At 37.3% G+C, this 24,053-nt stretch overlaps 1 protein-coding gene across 2 annotated transcripts in view; it reads right to left on the reverse strand.

Moving 5' to 3' along the window:
* LOC117412417 (inactive dipeptidyl peptidase 10-like) overlaps positions 1–24,053 on the reverse strand; it is a 182,163-nt gene that overhangs the window by 81,323 nt on the left and 76,787 nt on the right. For both annotated transcript variants that reach the window (XM_034020830.3, XM_034020839.3), the window contains exons 2-3: positions 19,279–19,393; positions 17,558–17,653 (exon numbers count right to left, since the gene is read on the reverse strand). In XM_034020830.3, the coding sequence (XP_033876721.3) occupies positions 17,558–17,653; positions 19,279–19,393 (211 nt within the window). The remainder of the gene's footprint in view (positions 1–17,557; positions 17,654–19,278; positions 19,394–24,053) is intronic.

Raw genomic sequence — 24,053 nt, forward strand, 5'->3', positions numbered from 1 at the left:
CACTTGCCAAAAGAGACGGCACATGGACTGTAATACATTTCATACTGTACTTTTAAATCCAGTACGCATTGTAGCAGTATGTAAAATTCCCCATTAACAACCCAACAGCAAAATGAAATCAAAATGTTACCCATGCGCAGAACTGCGTAAAACATAAAAGGCAATGCAATTTAACAAAAGATTTAAAAAAAAAAAACAGTTTCCAGAATTAAAACAGTATCCAAAGTCAGTATTCAAAATTGCAGAATATAGTTCTCGATAAGGCCCTGATGTCAAAGTTCACGTGCAAATGAAAATACACAAAAGCAACTAAAGATCACAGATTAAAAAAAAATACATCACAGTGTCTAAAACTGTTTAATGAGTAACTGTTTTACATTACTGTAGCTTGTCTCGTTCACTTTGTTTTTGCTGCATTTTTGTAAGGTGAAATTGGAGGAAGCGATGTGTAACTGCACAATGAAGACAGACTAATTTGGCATGCGAGAAAAAAAGTGTGGGCTGTGACGGATAATCAAATAAATTGTAACATTGAAGAAATTGCATGTGACGGGTAAGTACATTAATTTGTTACATATATATAATGGGAATTGATTTGTTTCTTAATACAAGGATGGTAAAACGCGACTGGCGTGTATCTGAGTATATCCGAAGTCTGACTGTAATAGGACAGAAAATTGTTTTTAAAGGTGCATCCAATATTTTAATGGGACAATGCTTACCCATTAACATGACACCAACTTAAATGACATAGAGATAAGTTTGTTACAGGTACATCAATATCATGAGATTTACATCACAAGTCACCATGGCATACATCCACAGCACGTTGTATAGCATACAATAATACAGTATATATCAATGATTAGAACTGGACATGAGGCTCACAAGATACATGAGGCTCTCAAGACATTTCCAACAGCTTAGCCATTTCGGTGTCAGCACATTTCGATGCATACACTCATTGCACAGTACAGTATATGACAGATAACTTTTCAAGATACAGCCTTCATTTGCACAACCGCTCAAATACAGGTCACAATGAGCTAGAGTCTAAGGAATGGCAAAGACAGGATTCATCAAAACTGGATGAATGATTCTAAACATTTAAGTGAGACAGGACATGTAAGCATGCCAAAACAATGGAAACCCATAATGTTGGTCAGCTGCTTAGTTGGCACTTGAGATGGATAGACCGAACACTTGAGTGTTACCTTCCAGACGGCAGCTTCAAACCCCCACCACGTTACTGGTACCATGTTTTGGAAAAAGTAGGGATGATGGAGTGATCTAAATGCGGAGCTGTCCTAGTTTAAAATCCCAGAGTGTCTCTTAGTAACAATGTTTTGACCCACTTTGAGAACATAACACCTATGCTGAAAAACATGTTCTAATACCATTTAGTTTGAAATGCCAAACAGTAAAATCACTGAACCAGGACCACATTGGTTCGCCTAAACACAGCTAGTGAAATGCAAGGAGGGGTTCCGTTTATTCACCACCTGTCTCCATAAACATTTCTGTGGCTTGACATGAAGCCCCACACACCTTTTATAAGGGCAACTGCAATGTCACTATGCTCAAGCATACAATCTACAGCAATTTCCTGTCTGATAGTATATACCGTTTACACACATATTTGCTTTGGCTGTCGCTCCATTGGGTTCAGCTCCGTTCAAGTAAAGCAGCATTGTTTCATCAGGGGACCACCTGGGCCAGTCTGGCTGTGAGTGTGTACAGCTGTTATCATGCTGAAAATGCCTCTTGACCACTGTCCTAATGCACAAAGAGACACATCATCTTGTTTTAGTAGTACTTTTTTTAGGTTTTGTACTGCCTTTGATAACAAACAGCAGCTGCTACTGTACATGGTAGCATAACAAACTGATACCTCCACCACCCAAAACAGATTAACACAATAATAATAAGGGTTGAATTCCAATGAAATTAAATGTTCAAGAAATTAAATGTTCAAGAATTATTCGTATGATTTCAATAAATATTCATTAGAACAGCCACTTTTTGGAAAGTGTTACTTAATTCTGTTTTCACATTATTTGAGATCTCAAATAAGGACCTACCACCTGTCAGCGATACGTGATTATTCATTCATTAATGATAGAAATGTTCAACCATTGCATACTAACAATGTGATTTTAAGAACTGTCACACTTTAACATGCTTAATATTTACTTTCATTTCATTTTCTTGGCATGAAGACTGTGCAATTGCCATCATCATTTTATAGGGCTATGTGAACAAATTTGAATATGCACATTTACTATAAAAGTGATATTTTCTAATGCACAAATCTACATTTACACTAGATGGTGTGAAACTACAGTTAGCTATAAAATGAATAACGAGGATATCTGGACCACATGGATCACCCTAAACATGTTCACAGTTTGCACGATCAATGCACACTCCTCATACTACAGTATGTTTCCTAAGACAAGAGTTAATTGGTGTATATTCAAAAGTTAATCTGATTATAATAGTTAGTCTTTTATACATCCCGCTTGTCTAGTAACACCTGAAGCCCTGTAATTGAAATTAAGCTGGAATTTTCATTTCTTTGAGCTGGGTCATTAGTGAGTAATGTGGATCGTTTGTATAATGCAATTTCAAATTGTACATGCAGTATACTTCTGTATAAAGCCCACTAAAAATAACTGAAGACACACTCAAGGGTCTTTACATTACATTTCTTGATTTACTGAAGCAAAAATATTTCAAAATCACCATATAGTGTTACAACAAGTATAGGATGACATTTAAGACAGCAGTTTTTGTGGATCGGTATTAAGTTATGCTAAAGCTATTTAAAACTGGATAGGAACAGGTCAACATGTGGGGCATGTTGTCCATATCCTCTTAGTAGACAAAGCTGTAAAGCTTTTATAATCATCGTCTTGCTATTATCAATCTACAGGTCTTTTGGCTTTTTGTTTAATTCTGCTGAATCCATTTCCATGTGTCACACTCCACCAACTATTATATTCTCCTAATCCTATTTCTCCATCCATATTTCCAACAAAAAGTTATCATTAAAAATAATTAAATACAAAGGGCTTGTGTATATACGTGTGTGTGTGTGTGTGAATAGATAGATAGATAGATAGATAGATAGACAGATAGATAGATAGATAAATATGCTCTCGTTAGAATTCATTATGCTGCATGAATATTCACCTCCCCTCATTAAGTGTGACCTGTGAAGTTTTTTTTGTTTTAAGTTTAGGCCTTTTGACATGGGAACATGTACAATTCTAAAATATTAATATAGCAAGAATGAAAAGAATTTAAACTCCTGTATTATGTAATCTCTATAGAAAACCCATTAGGCTGCCTCTGTTACTATGGAAACCAATTACAATATGTAAATCCCTGTACATGGCTCTGTCTTGGTTAAATGCTATAAGTCCCTGTGACATAAATACAATGATTCTTGGTGGTAAATCTTCCTCCTGACCTGTGAGGGCACTAAGCAGCGAGAACAGAGTTCCCTGGATGGGCTGGCCTGACTGTTCTTTCCCAAGGTTCAAGGGAAGTCGGCCAGTTAGGAAGGGGGCGAGACTCCGTTGCAATAACGCATTGACCCAGAAGGGAAACAACGTGTCAGCCGCAGATTGGAAAGGCGGTTGCACTCGTTTGCCAAGGGGTCATGTGTGACAGCATAAAAGGGGATGGAGAATCGCAATCTGTTCCTTCGCATTGGTTTGTTTTGAAAAGAACCAAGAAGGACTGTGAGAGACCCTGTGAGAAAAAACAATATCGTGAGTGTTGTGTTTTGTTTGTTTCTAATTGTCTTTGTTTGTTAAATTACTAGACGGCTAAACACGTTTCCAGAGCTGTCGCCGAGGGCCAGCACTAAACCGGAACATCACTTCACCACTGTCACTAAATAAAGCTTTATCACCCACTACGAGCACTACTGCACACACCCAGGACTAGTGACCGTGTTAGTATTATTGTGGGGCGGATAGTGTGTTTATTATTTGGGACTGTAATCCCGTTACTGTTTACCCCATGCAGTACACATAGTTCTGTATTGCTGGGGTATTATTGTTTGGTCACCAGACCTGGATAAAAAAATAAAACCCTTTCCAAACAGGATTACAATTCTCTGTCTGTTTCATTACCGCACTGCATCACCCCTGCACCTGCATCCACTCAGCCACTTTGCCACAGTCCCATAAGAAGAACAGGTTATAGATATATTAGGTTATAGTTAGAGGACGTTGGAAATCATTATAACAGAAACGTTTTACGTTAGCTAGGGGTAGTCTTCATACATAACATTATAATAAGTGTCGGCATTATGGTAGACGATATCAATTGTGCAAAGCATTTCAAAACACCTAACTGACTAAATCTATATTTGAACTGCTAGTAACCTGCAGCCTGCACCACTCTTCCAGTATATGAATATCATGAGGACCCCCAATGAAAGCCAAAGAAAAAGCAAATAACACAAAATAAAAAGTGTACTGCAGTGAAACTAACCCTTTACTGGGTACGCTTTATAATAATGTCTGCAAACTCCTATGAATTCCAGTATATTAGCTGCTCCTGTGGTGTTCCACTGAATTCCTGATGAATTTGGTTTCCATTTCTTTTTTATAAAGTCATAGAGGCCTTTTAGACAGCTAACCACCAACAGTTTCAGTAAATTCACCCTTCTGTACTAATAGTGTGTGTATGTGTACCTGTATATAAATGCATACACACTAGGTAACTCCCAAGAAACAGGGCTGTAGAAGGAATAGCACCTCATGCTGAATCCACAATTGAATAGTAGTGAGCTGTCAAGTTTGAGCCACTCTAAATGTCGATGCTAAATGTTAAGGATTAACAATGTTTCAGTTCTTTTCTCCTGGTTATCCACTTGATGGCTTCCATCTACAACTGGTGTCAGTGCCCTAATGAGAAACCTGCAATCAGATGAAGCACCTGCACTTAGCGTGATCCACAAAGGCTGAAGCTGCGTATGAAATTCATGATTGCTTTACGAGAATCAACAGGCTGCTGAAAGTAATCTCCAATTTTTTCCACTCCAATGAAAGGATCTCAACATAACTGCTTCTTACTTTGAAACAACGTATATCTAAATTAATCTTACCTTTAAAAAGACTTTTGCTACCTTGAAATACCCATACAAACAAACACACACCAAAATCATTCACTGGAAATGCCTTTGTTTCTTTCTGATGCTCTTTGGATACCCGATCACTATCCTTTAGAGTTCATGTAATTGGAACCAACAGGGCACCAAGAACTAATCTCAGTGAGGACATCCAGGCGAATACAAGAAGCTATTAGGTCCTGCCACCTTCAGATTTCGAAACCATATGTCACTGTGCCCATTCCTCATTATACAAACTACTAAAGGCCATCTGCAATCTGATCAACCAATGGACCACTGCCATGTAGCATTGTCTCTCTCTCTCTCTCTCTCTCTCTCTCTCTCTCTCTGCGTTTTGTACACAAACATTTTCTCTCCACATTGCCAGATAATTTCAGCTATTGCCCATTATTCAGTTACAGAATGTCTTTAATTGACAACACTGTATTTGCATGCCTATTTGCATACCAAAAAAGATATTTCACACAAAATCCTCTGCACATAATGGACAAGTAGCAACATATATTAAGCTACCAGTTAAAACCTATAATTTCAGTCTTTAAATATGTTATACTGATGACAAGCCTACATAAAGCTTACAATTCCAACAGCAGAATAAAAAAAAATTCAAAACAGTTACTATTACTGTTACTGACACCAGCTGCTAACACCTGCCACCCTTTAGTCCTACCCCAATACATCACTGTCTGTCTTTATTGTATAGGTGTGGCGGAGTGTCCCGCCCCTATTTATTATTATTTGTATTTTTGTTTGCGGCGCGGGTAAAAGCGCCGCGTCTTTTGTTATTATATTTAAAAACCCCGTGAGGATGCATGGCTGATCATCAGCCATGCATCCTCACGGGGTTTTTAAATATAATAACAAAAGACGCGGCGCTTTTACCCGCGCCGCAAACAAAAATACAAATAATAATAAATAGGGGCGGGACACTCCGCCACAATAGGCTTTAGTCATGCAGGTGGAAACCAATCAACAGAGCAGCCTCAATAGGATTCTGTTTAATGGGTGTGTGCGGATAGCTGTCTTGTGCTAAACAGAAATCTGACATCTTCGGTTGCATTATTAACTAATCAAAAGCTGTCCTTGCAAAGAAAGTATTAATTATTTGTAATGCTTTTAAATATTCAATAGCCAGATGCATTTTAAAAAAATGTCAAGAACAAAAAAAAAAAAGTGTACTGCCTGTGAAGCAGATAAAGTAATGTAAAACTGAGATACTTATTTTATAAGGTAACATGATTTGTTTTTATTAATAGCAGTTGAAAGATAATGGGGTTGAGGTAGCATCTGCCTGCAGGGAGACTTGTATCATTGCAACATCAAACCCTTGCATTGAGTGTTCAGATTGAAGCTCCTCAACCTCCTGGACAGCTTGCCCATTTATAAAGAGGGGTGCTTCTCAAATCAAACTAGTATTTTGCTCAGTAGAATGCACAATTACATTAGTAAAGCAAGTATGCTAATTAACAGAGAATAGACAGTCTCTGAGCATTATATAAAATTATTCTAATTAACAATTCAGTTTTGCATAAATGATAGCAAACCATCACTACTGCTTACCTAACACTTTGCTGAATATACAAGATAGCTGTGTGCTGTATCGGTGAGTTGTCTTTAGTTCTCTCTGTTCGTATAGTCCACTGCGTATAGAATATTTCTACACTACGATTGTTGATGCTGTCTAGAGAAAACATCAGTATTATTTCTTTTCAGCAATCATAAAATCCCAATAGGTTACTAAACACAGAATGAGCGCTATAAATCCTTTAAATAAAAAAATAACTTACCACTGTTCTTGTGGTCTCCTGTAATGTCGGAGCAGTGTGGAGTAGTGGTTAGGGCTCTGGACTCTTGACCGGAGGGTCGTGGGTTCAATCCCCTGTGGGGACACTGCTGTTGTACCCTTGAGCAAGGTACTTTACCTAGATTGCTCCAGTAAAAACCCAACTGTATAAATGGGTAATTGTATGTAAAAATAATGTGATATGTTGTAAGTCACCCTGGATAAGGGTGTCAGCTAAGAAATAAATAATAATAATGTGTTACTGCAGGGTGGGATAGACCATCCAATGTTTTACCACTACATCAGTGATTCTCAGTATGAAATTCATGATCGCTTGATGAGAATCAACAGGCTACTGAAAGTAATTTCCAATTTTTCCACTCCAATGAGAACATCTCAACATGACATGACTCCTTCTAATTTTTAAACATATATCTAACTTTGCCTGTTACTTTGAAATACCCATACAAACAAACACCCACCAAAATCAACCATTTCCCCCACCTGAAAACATGCAGTGTTTTATTGGTTTCAAACCCAGTACACCATCATGTCTGTTCCAGGACTGTCCAACTTATTGAGCTGTTAATGAGGTCAAAAAGAAGAACACATGGTTGTGTTATTTTAGAGCACCTTAAAATCCCTAAATGTGTTATATCACAGACCTCTTTCTACAATATATTTGTATTTAAGGATGTTTCTGCAGTAAGTGGGGCAATGAGTCCCCCCGGGGAGAAAACACCAGTGGGATTTAAATGGTGGTGGTATTTAAAGCTACCACTGATTAGATCATTAAAATGGTTTGTTTTTTTGGAAAATCAAGACAATACTTGAAATGCAGTACATCAGATGATTTCCCAAAACACAGCTGAAGCAGATCACAAGAACCTTATTATAACACGTTATTAATGTAGGAGATGAAGCTGAAGCCTGAACCAAGATTAATAGACCAGAAATGTAGACCAGCGCTCTGTCTAGGAAAGCTGGATGGTTGCTTGGAAAGAACTTTCCTGACTATATCAGTGATTTCAAACATGACCATCACAGAACTCTAAGACGTTTCAATAGTTTTACTTTGATTAAGCCCAGATTTGCTTCATGGTATCCAGGTTTATTTACCAAACATCCTGACAGCAGCAGCTACTATATTGATCTCTCAGGGATACATTTGTCATCAAACCAGCAATTGTGTCCTAAGGGACAGAGCATCTGCTTACCCTATAGTTCCCTCTAGTCTTTTGCCATATTGGGTTTCTTTTTCTAATAAATGACAGAATCAACGTGCACATCAGTTGTAAAACACTGCAATGTTCCTGCCACAGTATCGTATGTATCCCCTGCATTAAAACAGATTCTCACAACTTAACTGAAGTGCCCATGTCTTGACTGCATCAGCTTTATATAGTTAACTGTTGGTTTATTTTGAAATGTCATCACTCTCTTTAAAGAGCTTTGTGACGACCCTCTCACGAAAAGCCCTCAACACATGGATAAAGGCGTCTGCTAAATAAACTAATAATAATACAATCAAAACTGTTATTGATTGCAGGCTGGACTGAGATAAAAAACATATTCAGAAAATATAGAAGGTTATTCTTATTGTTTAGGTGGTTGATTGCCTCACAGGTGAGGAGAATACAGCTTGACCATGGAATTATGTACTCATGGCTGGCCCAATATATAACACTGGCATCCATTGGCTCAATGACAGCTCGTTGTTACTCCAATCAAAGTATGACTAACAGTAATAAAATAAGAAGCACTTCTGTCACTTCAGAAAGCCCTACTCTAGCACTTAAACCAGAGGTGTCAGACAATAGACTCTCAAACTACTGCCATTTACAATTCTGCAGTATGTAGATTTGTTTTCTAGAATTGTTTTAAGAAGTGTGTTGAAGTGTACAATAAAGATTCGATTCTGATTCTGAAGTTAGAGGTTGACTAGTGAAAGGGATGTTTGCTGGGAATTCAATGTAGACAGATTGTTCTTCACCAAAACATGCAGATGGCTGCTCAGGAGATAGGCATTTTGAAGGCTATGTTATTCGTTGCTTCAGATCTGTCCGTCTCAGTTGAGGATGCAAGCAAAGAAAAACCCTGGAGGGGACAGAGCTATATACCTGAAAGTTTAAAGCTGTGGTGTTATAAAGTGAAGTAAAGTTGTAAATTAAAATAATTATTTGTTTTGTAAATATCATTGTACGTAATGCTTTAATTGAAGTTACATTAAGTACCATACCACAGTAACTACTTGTGAAATACGTTTTTATTCTTTTAAACATAATAGGGTGGAGGCTAGGTGCAAAATGACGATCACTCATAGCGCAAGCGCTTGTACAAGCAGGGATAGACATTTAACCTCAACCCACCCAAAGGGGTCAGGATCCATAACAGCGGGGCATCACATGGCAGTTCCCATTACAGGAACAGGAATTCACGGAACTTTCAACACTCACTCATATGAAACCACAAACCAAAGGATAATTCATCAATAACAGGGGCACCGTTACCATTCACAGAAACAGGGTCGCTTATATGAATAGGCAGGGTTTACATTACTTAAAGTAGTTTCAGTTGCAGTCTTTCTCTGCAACTAAGAGCACTGGATTTATTTGCTATCAGTTATTTTAAGACAAAGCACACAAAAAAGACCTTGTTAGAGACTTGGGTTTCAAAACCTTGGTACACAAGTGTTTATTTATCGCATGAACCCTTTAAAAGTGAGCTAGTGATCTATATTTGAATGCAAGCTCCTCATTAGAAGCGTGCTTGGTGTCATGATGTAGACAAGGGAAGTCTTAACATTCAGTAGTGCTTCAAACAACCAGATTGGTTAATGAGAGTCTGGTAATCAATAAATCTCAACAGGGGATTCTCATTCCAAATGTTTCAGCCCTGTAGAAATTCATGACCAAAAACTATACATCAAATTCTAATACAGTACAAGTGTACCTCACCGTATCCCAGCATGGGTTCCATCCTATCAGTTTCAGATAATTAGAAACAACAGGCTGTTCAGAGGTTATTTTCACTGAACATCACCCCAATTATTAGAACTCCAAGGCTGTATGAATCTGCCATAAAAAAGGAATAAAACAGCATGCAGTGAAAGATAAGTTCTAACTTTCAAACCATAAGTCAGCTCTCATTGCATGGGCCAATATTAACCAAAAAAGCTAAGCAATCATTCAACACTACAGGGTTAAACACACATCAGTGTATTTTAAACAAAGAAAACTATTCTTAACAACGAGTATGAAACACGCAACAGGGTTTAAACAGCGAGAGGAGTTGCCATTGCTTCCTCCTGAATCTCATAAAAGCTACAACTAAAATAGAGGTCTGCTTATTCTAAAGCTTAATATCTAAATCACAAGTACAGAAAGTGATAATCCATCCTTCACAAATCAGCCTGCCTTATGATACCACCTTTAAAAAGAAGCCACTCCACAATAAGGTTATTTGAAAGGCTGCTGAAGAGAAATCAGATAACCCAAGCTGCTCAGGCAGAAATCGTTTTTAAAACCCCAAAAGCTTCTATCGAGTTTTTATTTTTTATTTTTTTTTTGCAGTCTGAACTCCATGCATTTTCCATGCATGTACACAACTGAACAGCTTTATCTCAATAATGAAAATAATTGGTTGCATTTTGAAAAGCATTATTTGAAAGTAAATTAGTTTATATGTACTACATCCAGCACAGATATGAAAAAAATAAATAGCAAACTGTTCTTCCTGATAAAATCAATAACAATGTACCTATAAATAAAGGCCATTTTTAAAAACAACCTGATGTTCACTTTGTACTGGTAATAACTGTTATTTTAATGGCAGGGTCTACAGGGAAAGGATAAGACACTCGCATTGAACAGACCATGCACCAGCGGTAACTGGTCACTACAGAGTTTATTTTAAACTCTGTTGCGAAGCTTCAATAAAAAGCTTACATACAATAAGAACCCCCTATAGCATATCAGATTCGCATGTACTTCTTTTATTGCTATGAGCACACTCTTAAACTCAGGGGAGACATTTAAGGAGGACAGAGATGTTTTGGACTCCTGTAGTGGATTGTTCGTGCACTAGGCTTGCAACGTATCCAGACAACTTTTAATAATCAAGGAAATCGCACAGACTCATTTAATTTGAAGTTTTAACGAATCAGAGCAGTAATAGTGCTCCTTCTGTTTATTAAATGCTTAATAATGGATCAAGTGGTTGGAAGCCACTTTGGATCCCTGCTAATAGGCAATCTGGGAGTTTCCAGTGCATTTACAAGTTTAAGAGCATTAATACTTCAACACAGTAATACAGGTATGGTTATCACATACTCAGCCCTTAGGCTACATATGCAAACCACTAAAGTGCCCACCGCTAAATCCTAAAACATCCAATATATCACTCTCCAAACCTAAAATGTAAATCCTATACCTTATAGCAATGCATCAATATAAATGAGATATAAATTCAAAATTGTTCTTACCTTCCACTATATGGAAGTGTAGTTGTAGAATATAACGTAAAAATAAGAACTGTCTTCAAAAGCCTTCTAAATATGACCAAACAGCAACCAGTTTTTTCAAAGATCCTCAGAGCATGGACCACGCAACTTGTAAGATAAAGTAAAACATTTACACATATATAATAACTTAAGGTTATTATATTAGGTTTCTTATTTTTTAAATCTCACAGTTTTCTTATTTATTTAAATACTTTCGTTTTTTCTTACAATAGTAGAAACACAAACCTATTTTAGTTAAATTGTTTCTGGCATATTAACTGTGTTCCATAGATTTTGCCATTCTGTTCTCGCTGGATCAGAATGTTTGAGGTTCTGAGTCTAATTAAAAAAAAGATGCTTTTGCCTGATAAGGGAGATTTGGAACTTTCATCAGGTCAGCCTGACCTTACACATTCACTAATAATATTATTCTACTGTTATACTAGAATAAACAGGAATATATAATCAATATTCTCATAGACTAAGACAGAGTACATTATAACATGTTTTCTGAATAGTGTGTTTTAACAATGTGTATAATATTTCTGCTGATTTTATATTCTTTTAAAATACATTACAGTCATTACATTATGTGTTGCCTTTTCAAACGTTCAATTTGTATCCCAAATATCAGCTTGCTTCCAGTAGCTGTGACAGTCTTGGGTCATTTTCTGCTCTCAGTGAGTCTGTCAAAACCACCACAGGTGTGGGTAACCGTCTATAAAAGCCTGAGACCTGCAAAAACTTAAATCTTGTTAGCTGGGAAGACTTCAAATAAATTAAGCTGTTTCTATTAAAGGCCCTCCATCTCTGCCGCATACACCTTTCACTCAAAAAAGGTGGGTTTTAAGGTCACTCTGTGACAAGCAGAAGGTCTTAGAAGAAAGCTATTGGTGCCGATTTTTAAAAGTGCCTCAATCAGTTTCCAAATTTCAAGCCAGAATTTGCCACTGCAATTTATTTTCCTACATTTATTGCTGAGCACGTTTCGTTAAGAAAATCAATCTGACTTGGTGCCTTTTTCATTTGTACTACTATTTATTTTCTGTCCAAAGCCTACAAACACAAATTGGTCTCATAGAAGAACCAGGTTTTCTTATTGGTTCAAGAACTGTGTGATATGCCCATTATATATGTATTTGTTTTATTCCAACAGAAATCCTCTTTCTAGAGAAACCATTTGAGACCACATACAACTCAACACTAAGAAAGTTCAAATCATCTGAAAAACAGAAGAGTGAATTCATTATCTCCTTATCTTTTTAACCACTGCCATATTGAGAAGCATGGTGCAGCTTCACATCTAAAGCCCTGAGCTGAATACAAATTAAATACACTACGTTTTTCATTCAACTGCTGCCTATGATGTGGAGCAACTATTTTCCAATAACGAAAGGCAGAAAATATTCAACACTTCAATAAACAGCTCTTTGTGGCACAGTACACATTTCTTTTCTCTCAATAAAAAAACACAAAACACAAGCTGTAATGAACTGATAAGCCATTATTTTGTTTAAGAAGCCCATGCTAGGAGCCAACATTATAAATGTGTGGCTCTCAACAAGAGATTAATTCCAGCAATTCTTGAACTCATAATCTCATCCTTCAAAACATAATGTAATTTCACCTCTAGTATAATACTGTATCTTATAGAATATACATAATCAAAATATACAAATGACTATGAGGGACAGGTTAAAGAATCAGGTTTACAAATGTAAAGGAAGAAAGTATTCATATCTGCCACAGTTAGGATCCATAAGAAAGGCCACTAAATGTTGAATACATTTGTATTTTAAATAACTACTGAATGCCTTGTGTATGTCTTTCATTACACATTACACATTCACTGAGTCTCTTACAATACTATATCCCCTTCAGTCAATGTGGACATAATAACCATTTAGTTCCACTAATACTTCTTTGATAAAAAGCCAAACACAGATATTCCCAGAACAAAAACAGAACAAATGACTTACTGTAAGACCCTCAATATTCTACTAAACCAGAATTAACACAGTTTTAGTTTTAGTTACCATAAGCTTCAAAGCTATTCCCATGTTACCTGCTTGTAGACAGCTTGGAAAAAACTTCAACTTAATGATTCTAGATTCGCTCTACAAAGTCTCCTAAGTAATCATGTAATGGATTTTTGATTTATTATCGAACAGTAAGCTTTTTCTACATAAAATAATGCACAATATAAACTATGGATAAATAATAAATTACTGTCATTAAAGAAAATATGGCAAAAGCTTGAGCTCATCAATTATCGCTATAGAAAAGCCATGCCTCATTAAAAATATTAACATAAAAAACAATAAGATTAACTGATGAATTGATATATTTTCACAATCTATTTATAAAAATGCAAATGTGCACCGAAAAAAAGTGCTGGTGTGATGCTTCTTTTTTGTTTTGATTTTAAGTGACTAATAAACATGAATATTCCTTGTGGAGAATCCACAATATCCATTCTAAGCTGCAGCATTTTTTAAAACAAGGGAGAAAGACTCAATTGACACTCAAGTGTGTGTCAAGGAGTCTTCGTTGAGGAGAGTGTACAGTACAGGCAATACTTTAGCTGCTTATGTCTAACGGGCAGTGTTGTGTGATATACTACCATTACAGATTCTGCCCCCTGGTGGTCAGTTTAGATGGGGTTAAAAGCTCTATAACAACTAATGCAGACGAGTGCGGCACTTCTGTTTGCACACAGCCTCCACCCGAGTTACATACAAAAAACATACAGATCCTTCTGTACAATGCTGGGAGGTCCCCACCTGTACATCTGGTTGCCTTACCCTACAATGCACAAGTCTGTGAACAGAACACCAGCTAGATCTTTCAATGCACACAACAAAGCAACGTTACGCTTGTAGGGAAATAAATCTGACAAATGATTTTTTATCAAAAATACTTTATATGTATAAAAGAAAATAATGTTAATACAATCGTATAAACATTAGATATAAGCAAGCAAAGACGCACAGGTCACAGCATGCCCTAATGTATACGTTTGTATCATAAAACAGATGTCCATGGAGTCAAATCAGAGTATTGACTGACGATTCAAACAAAAACATTACATTAAATACTATGAATATATTAGCATTTCCACCCCATTTCTTATACTCTCTTCCGATCAGTATGGATCCATCCTGCTATCACACACCTTCAACACACCTCCTGGTAAGGGGGGAAACTCGCCCATATCTATCACATTCTATAGTGCGCCACATTTAACCATTTTAACATACTCTGTTAGAAACCATTTCAAACTAGTCCTGTGTTTGTGGTGTTCTGTTTTCACACTGTGTCTCCACTCCTCCACACATCTTGATTAGACACCTGGTAACTTTGGTGTTCTGCCCAGACGCCAAGTTACGAGAGACTGCAAAAGTCTATGTCATAATTAATACTTTATGAAGAATGTCATCTCCTAATATCATCTCCTAATAATAATATATATACAAAGCTGGTCACACTTTTAACAAATACTGGCTGACAACAGCTATGTTTACAATTACTTTTTTACCTTACTGTTCTTAAGATTATAGAAGCAAAATTTGCTGTTGGAAAGTATTTTATTACAAAGGTATGTTTCTTACTATAATTATAGTAGTTGTAACCTCTCTACAAAAAACATAACAATTTGGAGTTAATAATTGTATATCTTTTCTAAATACCCTTTTTCATACAATGCATGTTTAAGTTGTAGCATGTTCTTTTTATGATTGACACACTAAATATTAGCATAGCTCTCCTTAATTACCATAAAATTACACCCACTGGTGTGGTACTTAAAAGTCTGTTGTAAACCCATTTCATAATAAAAAAGGACATTTTTCAGGAATAATAGCGCTACAATCATAGCGTGCTACCTCTGTTTTGGTTGTAAATGTAGCCAATGTGGACAGGGAGATACTTGGTGGCCCAAATAAAATCATTGATCACCTTTCTCAGTACTGACTCATGAAGCACAGTAAGTGCAAAAAAACATGAAAACAAATTACAGTCTAAACCATCCTCTTGTATCCATAGTCCTCAGACAACGTAAGTGTGTAGGTGGGAAATGCAGCATGCAGTTTCTTTTTCTTGTAAAAGGATAGTGGGAGGAAAGAAGCACACAAAAGAATAGACCATGCATAAATGACTGAGCACAATGCATGCCATGAGGGAGAAGAAGAGCCACAGAATGTGAAGACAAACTTCCCCTTGTGCTATTCAACCTTTGTCGAAGGAGGTCCACTAAAACGTTAGCGAGGTGGGTTCACAGTGCTATGCAATTTCACCCACAAAGGCATTGTTGAAAATAAAGGAAAGCTAGTTGTACAGTAATTTCTATTGCACCTTCAGATACGTGGACAGCACGCATGATCGGTTATTGAACATATAATGCTATGGAAAGACTCAGAATTCACTAAAACTGCAGTAAAACACAAAGTTATATTTACAGAAATATGACAACAATTCAGGGTTTAGACTGATAATTGTGGCCCTGCTTCCTTGTGGAGCTGCCCACTACACTACTCAAAAAAAAAACAGGATGCTGCATTATTAATTAAGAGACATTGCCAAGATAGGATTCTGGAGTATTTGAAGCACAGCATGTGTCTGGAGCTTGGTATTGCTTTCCTTTTCAAATGTCAAAGTGTGACCGGCACTGAATAGCAATCAGAGCTCAATAAATCATTGACACTTTCAACTACTAATCCTTATCCATTTTATCTTTTTTTGTTTTTAAATTTAGTCATCGTCAATGATTTTTTACCCCGGTTTTCTCCCCAATTTAGAATGCCCAATTATTATTTTTATCCAGGTTCAACGCTGCAACTCCCACGCCGACTCGGGAAACGGCGACAAACACACGTGTCCTGCCAAGCCGTCTTTTTTCGCACTGCTGCTCTACAGCGAAGCCACCAGACCCATTGTGCTGGAGGACAACACAGATCTGAGTGGCTTCTACAGCAGACCTGCAGTCGCCCTATCGGCCACAGGAGTCGCTGGTGCGCAGTGAACCGAGGATTACCCTGCCGACCTGAGCCCTCCCCACCCGGGTGGCCAATTGTGCGCCGCCCTCTGGTAACTCCCGGCCACGATAGGCAATGGCATAGCCTGCTGAGGCAGAGACTAGCTCAGAGGCTAGTGTGCCCCCGCTATCGAGCTCCATGTGGGCACTGATGGGACACGCTGCAACCTTTTTGCAGGTCCCTAGGATGACAGAGGCTGAGCCACGCCGGTCCGTGTTCCGGATGCTGGCTGCAGCTCCCTGCCCAGTGTTCCCGGATTTCATGGAGGAGGTGCGTTCCTCCTGGGATCATTCAGCCTCAGCACCGACTGTGCTGAAGCAAGTGGCCCCACTGCTCTGCGATTACGCCCTCCACGGAGGGAACTAGTGTTACGGTAAATAACGGTAATAACGTTTTCAACCTTTGCTGAATAATTAATCTCATTATACAAAAGGTAAAAGTAATTATGTTAAGCTATTACAACTACCTTCGTTTACTTCTTACTCTGAAATTGCATTCTTTTTTCTTTTTCTTTTTTAAATGCACTTGTCTGTTATTTAGAGAATATGTGTGTATTAGGTACTCCTACTATATGGCATAGGTTCATGTTTAATAATGTGAACTGATGGTTTTTATTTCGTTTTTTATTATTACATTTCAGTTATATTTTTTTAAATTATATTTGCACCCACAGATTTCTGAAATATGACCAGGAGCTTTCATTTAAAAATATGTGCATTAGGTTACAGTACTGTACTCAGAGATGAAAAAGCCAGACTATATATTTTGGTGGTGCCAAAACTAAAGAAGGATTTTAGGGTAAAGAAGACTTTCAAATACTGCAAAATATGAAACCGAACAAGCAGTGGAGTTCTGCTCTGGGATGTGAATCAGAAAGAAAAGAAAGCTAGTGCAGCCAAGACTACACATCAACAGTATGTCATTTGGTCATATTAAATGTAATGAATTAATAATGAATGTATCAAGAACAGATGTAGGATTGATAATATGAAGTGCTGAATGTACCATTCTATGACTAACTGATGTACACTCATCTCACACATTTTTTAATGAAATAATTTAGCACCAAACATATATTTATATATACTTACCACTTATCCACTTTACTTCAGGATCATGGACAGCAAACTCTGGTTTGAAAAGATCTCCCAGGGATAGTTTGGTTTCACTCCCCTTTAAAGTTTCATCTGCAAAATAATAATAATAATAATAATAATAATAATAATAATAATAATAATAATAATAATAATAATAATAATAATATAGTTTATTTTCATATTATAGTATATTCATTCTCCTATCTTACATGTAAATTGCATTTATTTATGTTGTGTTCAAAATCAATATTTCACTGTACTGTATTACTGTATTTTAAACATACTGACCACACTTATTATGACTGTTTTATAAAGTAAGCCATGATTAGCAGTTTACCGTCAACATACAAATTAAAATAATAATAACTGAAGAAATGAAAAACTGTCATATGAATGTTTCTTCTCATCTCCCCTGGGAAATCGCACTGAATCGCATTTCCTCCAAGAAGTCAAGAAGGAGCAGGCTACATTCCAAACCTATTTTACATAATGCCTTGATGGACACAGTGGCCTGCTTTATTATCTAAATCCATTACAGAATATCGACTGTCTCCTTCAAACTCTTATCTTCCGTGCCTGTGCATGTGCCAGATGGATTGCAAGATAATTCTCAGAGTAAGGGCTGTGTGATAGCTGGCAGAATATAGCTTTTGAAACACTAATGCAACCTTTGCCCATGTACATTCCAACATCTCAGTTAAAACCTGTAATAAAAATGTATTCCCTGGTGGAATAGAAGTCTCAATCTCAAAATCTTTTCCAGGAAATTCTTGTTGAAACGCTAATGCCATAATGAAACCTGGATCTGAATTGAAATATTGACTTACTTTTTTATTTTTTTTATTCAATCTGTTTTCATTAATACTATTTTAAAACTTGAAATATCACAAGAGGATGATATTCAAACATATCATTATAAAAAACAAGGCACTATCCTCTTCAGTTTTCTGCAATGCATGCTGCAACCAAATGAGTTCTACAGGAAGAAGGCTTCTCAAGGAATATTTAACAGGGAGATATTTACAAATACAATAATGTAAATCAGCAAAGACTACAGTTTTGCATCATATACCTGTTTCCATGGAATCTAAAACAGGGCTTCTTAAATCTCAGTTGCTAATGAACAAAAGACCCCGGGTACTGTGGATCATTAACTTATATTAATCCCTCAGGTGTGTTCCACTGGGAGTGATGTATTAATCTTTTATTAAAGGGACACTTTATATCATCGATGTCTTCATACTATTTAATATGTTGTTTCTACTTACAGTAGATCACCATACAGGTACTTACTGACTATTTCAACAACAGGTTTGAAATAAAGACCACTAAGGGTGTGCAGCTGTAATTTCGGTCCCCTATGAAACCTTTGTAACTCCTGTTTTATTTGGCTGATGCTTTTTTCCAAAGCGAGTTACAATTAGTTTTTTTGTTACATACAAATTCTGCTACCCATTTATACAGTTGTGTTTTCACTGGAGCAATATTCATTTATTGAACTCACGGTTTCCACAGAAATTACAGTTGAACACTGGTCATTTCTAAAATTTCTTTAGAAATACTTAATCTCATTATACAAAAGGTCAAAATTGGTATAAAAAGCCCTGAAGAGGGAAGTGTGGTAATAACATCTTTTTTGTGGAAGCAGTATTCACTGTTTAGAATATTACATTGTACATATAGACAGCAGTCTATTATACAGGATAATAGTTTACCTGGAGTTAGAAGGATTACGGACATGGTAATGAGGGAGCAGACCCCTAGGATCACCAGCAGCGCAATGGCAATCCCCTTCCAGTTCCTCTGCGGAGGACTGCCGCCTCCCAAATCCTACAAACAAAAAAGGTTTGGTAAAAAACAGAATTCAATGTAATGAAATTCAATACCATATACAGTATACCAATATATACATAACAATTAAAACAACTGAGTCGCATAATAAATGTCATTTAAAGTCTGTTTTGAGTGATTACAAGGTTTCGTGCACTTTAGAAAATTTATCCATCAGCACAAACTATATATTATCAAGAAATCATCATTTTATGTTTCCTTAATATGAAATTCAATTTTCCTTAAGCTTTGTAAATTACGCCAGTAACTTAATTACACTATTTACAGTGAAGTCCATTTAATTTTAAACTCGTGAAACTGACTATTTTAATAATGAGAACAAATCAGGAAATATTTACCTAAAAGAAGACCTATAATGGACCTCAACAATGGTATCATTCTTTGAATACCTCTCAAGTAATACAATAACTGCATCCTGCTCTGTATTCAAAGAATATTAGGAGAAGGGTATTGTATTGGCTATACAAAGGTTGTTTTTATAGCAGTTTTATTGACTATATAAAGATTGCTCTTGTACAAAGTTCCAATACAAAATGTGTCTGACAATATGACTGACAAGCACACAAATTCCTTAAAAATCTCATCTATTGGGGGGGCTCCCGAGTGGCGCATCCATTAAAGGCGCTCCACGTGGAGTGCAAGATGCGCCCTATAACCTGGACGTTGCCAGTTCGAGTCCAGGCTATTCCATTGCAAACCATGGACGGGAGCTCCCAGGGGGTGGCGCACAATTGGCCAAGCGCCGCCCAGGGGTGGGGCTTAGGTCAGCCAGGGTGTCGTTGGCTCACCGCGCACCACCGACCTCGTCCTCCGACACTGTAGCTCTGAGGTGACTGCATGGTGAGCCTGCAGTGTGTAAAGAAGCGGGAGGCTGATGGCATACACTTCGGAGGACAGCGTGTGTTCATCTTCGCCCCTCCCAAGTGAGAGCAGGGGTGGTAGCGGTGAGCGGTGGGAGAAAATAATAAAAATAACTGGCGACTACTAAATTAAAAAAAAAAAACTCTTCTATTGTATTCTCAGATCAGTGCAGGCTCTACCACTGCACTGGGAGCTGACATGTATCCTGACAGACTGGTGTTCTTTCAGTGAAAAAAGCAAATAGTAAATGCCTTCAAATGACCATCAAACACAAGAGTCTGGGGAGATGTATGGAATTTATTCTCACTGCAGGGATTTTAAATTATACACAAATATTTTTGAGAGGCATGGTTTAGATGTGGTCGGGCAAAGACGTCACATGCCAGAAAATCAGAAGTATATGAAACGTGGATGAATTTCACCAAGGGGGTCTACGGCTCTGACATAAATCGAATAGAAAATGAGTTGGATCTGTATCTGTCCTGCAAGCCAGGAAGCGCATGAAGAAACTAGTTTTTAAAAACAGGTTAGTATAGGTGTTCTGAAGAAAACTAGCTTAACGTGTTGATTTTTTAAATGCAATTTTCCAAGAATCAATCCATAGAAAGGTCATGTGTGATGGAGAAAATAGGCCACGGTGATTAAAAAAACAGCTCTGTATAATAAATATGTAAAGGGATTAGCTCCTAAAATGACTGCAGGGGATTGCCTATGAACATTTACACTTTGGCAGTGAAATTTGAAATAAATTATTTAAAATACTGCAATATAGGTTATAGTGAGAAAGGCAGTTTGACGTATAATGGTTTCCATGCTAATATCCAAATAATTCATTTGGATGTAAAAGATCAGATGAATATAGAGGTGGCTTTCTATGCACAGCTAAGTAAGAAAACCAATTTAGAGTAATCAATCATTTGCTATAGGAAAGAGAATGATAACTTACTGCTTTAGTATTTCAGGTGTACTTTAATTTGCAAGGACCCTGTACTATGAGTCTGTCTGATGTCATGTAGATTATATTAAATATGTTATTGTTGCTGTTTCAACTAAAATATCATTGCACTCAGGCAGCAGGAGGGACTCAGATTGAGAAATTATTTATGTGGGTTTTAGGGGGTTAAGATTCTTTTTTAGGGGAAACCTTGAAGAGTGTGTTAACAGGCCTGGCATGGGGAGAGCTGTGTGTGAGGGATTCACTTTGTATGTGTTTAGATAGCAAGGATGTAGCTGCTTGAGCAGTGGCCTCAAGCTATGCTAGAAGCACGAGGGCTCTGCTGGGTAATTAATGAGCCACACGTCTGTGTTTCACTACACCTTGGGCTGTATTTTCTGCACGTAGATACTGCATACTGTATGTGCAAAACAATATGCATGAATAGAAAAAAAATATTTAAGCAATAGTGCTCATCGAGGGAGCTAATAAAAAATGCTAGTGCCTTCAACTTTTATACCCTGGATTTACCTTCACAGACTATACTACATGGGGCTAATCTGTGTGACAAGGAGAGATAAATGGAATATTGGTTGTTTCACCTGGCATATCTTATATTAAAAGTCTGTTGTAACCAATAACAATTAACTCATTGAAATGGCTGAAATAACAAAATGGTACAGGCTAGAGAGGCTAACGTGTTTATCAGGCACTTGATAGACTGAACTAATGATATCTTGAAAGTATTAGTTGAGTTTACCAAAACAAAGAAAAGAAAAAAAACCATGAACTGAACCAAACAGGTAATTTTGTAGTAAACATGTGCACAATGTTGTCACTTTAACCCTGTCTTACAGTAAACTAGTGAAAAGTAGGAATCTAAACCGACATTGGAGCAGGCTGCTGTCAGTGACATATAACCCAGATGATGAAAGAAGACCTCTACACTTAAAATGCCCGCACTTCATATGACCTTGAAGACACTCAGTTTCCACCTCCCCAGCACCCCTGTCACATACCATAACGAGCACAAAAAACACCAGCAATTAAAACAAAGAAAAAAAACCAAAGACTGATCATTCTATTCACATGACTAACGACTCATAACACAGATTCTGACAGGGTTGTGTCCCTCTCAAGCAAGTTATAAATGTATTGTTGACTGATTCCAAGCCCGAGATCCACTTGCATACAGACACAACCAATTATGAAGCACCTGCTTCTCTGGCTTTACCGTTTTTAGACAAACCTGTCTAAATATATTTCTGCTGTTTTGGAAACCACAGAGCCATAAGCTCCCGATTCCCTGGTGAATACCTATCACTGAATAATGCATTACTGCCAAGCCTCCTCTATGCACATTTGTATTAGCTCTTTTGGCAGCACGTTTGATCAGGCCACAGTTTTTAACATCTTTATGCTCTCCACTGGTTTTACAAGTAGCAATGGCACCCCCAAAGACTTTAGAACATACTCCTTAAGTTACACATGTTCTTGACTTTCATTTTATATTCAGTTCTATTACTTCATGATTTTATTTGCTAAGGAATGGCAGAGCTATACCTATACAAAAGGCTGCATGACACTGCATGCTGGAAAGAATGCTTTGTGGTTGGAGAGAACCATGTGTTAAACCACCAAACAGCAATTTTAATAAAAGGCTGCTTCCCAAAAGAGATCTCAGAGCTTAGCCTGGCAGGGTTCCAGGGCTCTCTATATGAACTGCAAATCATACATTTACAAAACTGAGACTTCTCAAACTCGCCTCACAGCACCCACCCCCATTCAGAGTGCCTGCTTCAACACAAACTGTGGTTATTTTTACATTTTCTCCATGGACACTTATTTGTATAACAACTCCGGAGTAAAGTCACCAGCTATGCTCCCTAGTCAGCATAGAGATGACTGGCATTCCCACCTGCTGGCCAGCAACATGCTTATTAAAACAAAACAGTTAACTCACCGATTAATAAAACTGCTACTAAAAGTGATCTAAATAAAAAAAATTTAAAAAAAGGTTTGGATGGATTGGTGTTTACTTGATATGACAATGCACTGGAGAGACTAAAGATATTATTCACTTTTTTTTTGTAAAATGAAAAGCAAACTGCAAAATGTTGAGCACATCCAAGAAACATCCTGCAAATTTCATGTAGCAATTAAAGATTTGCTAGAAGCTAATTGTAAAATACCAATCCAACTGTGTCAGTTTGGATTCATTAAATAAGTGTTGTTTGTGTGTGTGCGTCTATAATATACATTCATTACAATTACAATATGTTTTACCTGAATGTACACTGCCTGGTCACTTTGTTGGAACCTGTAAATACTATAACGGGTTGGGCCACCATTTGCCTTGACAAGACATGGCAGAGACTCCACAAGGTATTAGAAGGTATCCTGAGGGATGTCATGCATTAAATCATTACAATTACAGTCTTGACAAGCCTCTCTAACTGTCTTTTCCCCCTGTCTGTCACTAATTGTGACCACAGCTGAGTCTCTTGGAAATCACTTTGTTTCGTCAATGCCGATACATTCTGATGATGTCATGTATCATCCTCCTCGCATGACTGTCCTTGCTGCTGGGGCACCTGTGCAACCTGAACCCACTCCTCTTTTCACTACTGTTAGATCTTTGCCTTTCCCTGTTTCTGGTGGACTGTCTGCAATTGTGCCATTTCTACAACTAGTTTAGTATTGTGAGACCTAATGTCAGGGTGAAGTACTTCTCTGAAATCATAACTATGGGACACGGCAAACCCAATGTTCTCTTTAAGACCACTCACCAAATTCTACATCCAGTCCGATAGATCCATCTCCTGTTCATCCTTCTCTCTTAAC

The sequence above is a fragment of the Acipenser ruthenus genome, chromosome 10, assembly GCF_902713425.1.
Source record: "Acipenser ruthenus chromosome 10, fAciRut3.2 maternal haplotype, whole genome shotgun sequence".
Lineage (NCBI taxonomy): Eukaryota > Metazoa > Chordata > Actinopteri > Acipenseriformes > Acipenseridae > Acipenser > Acipenser ruthenus.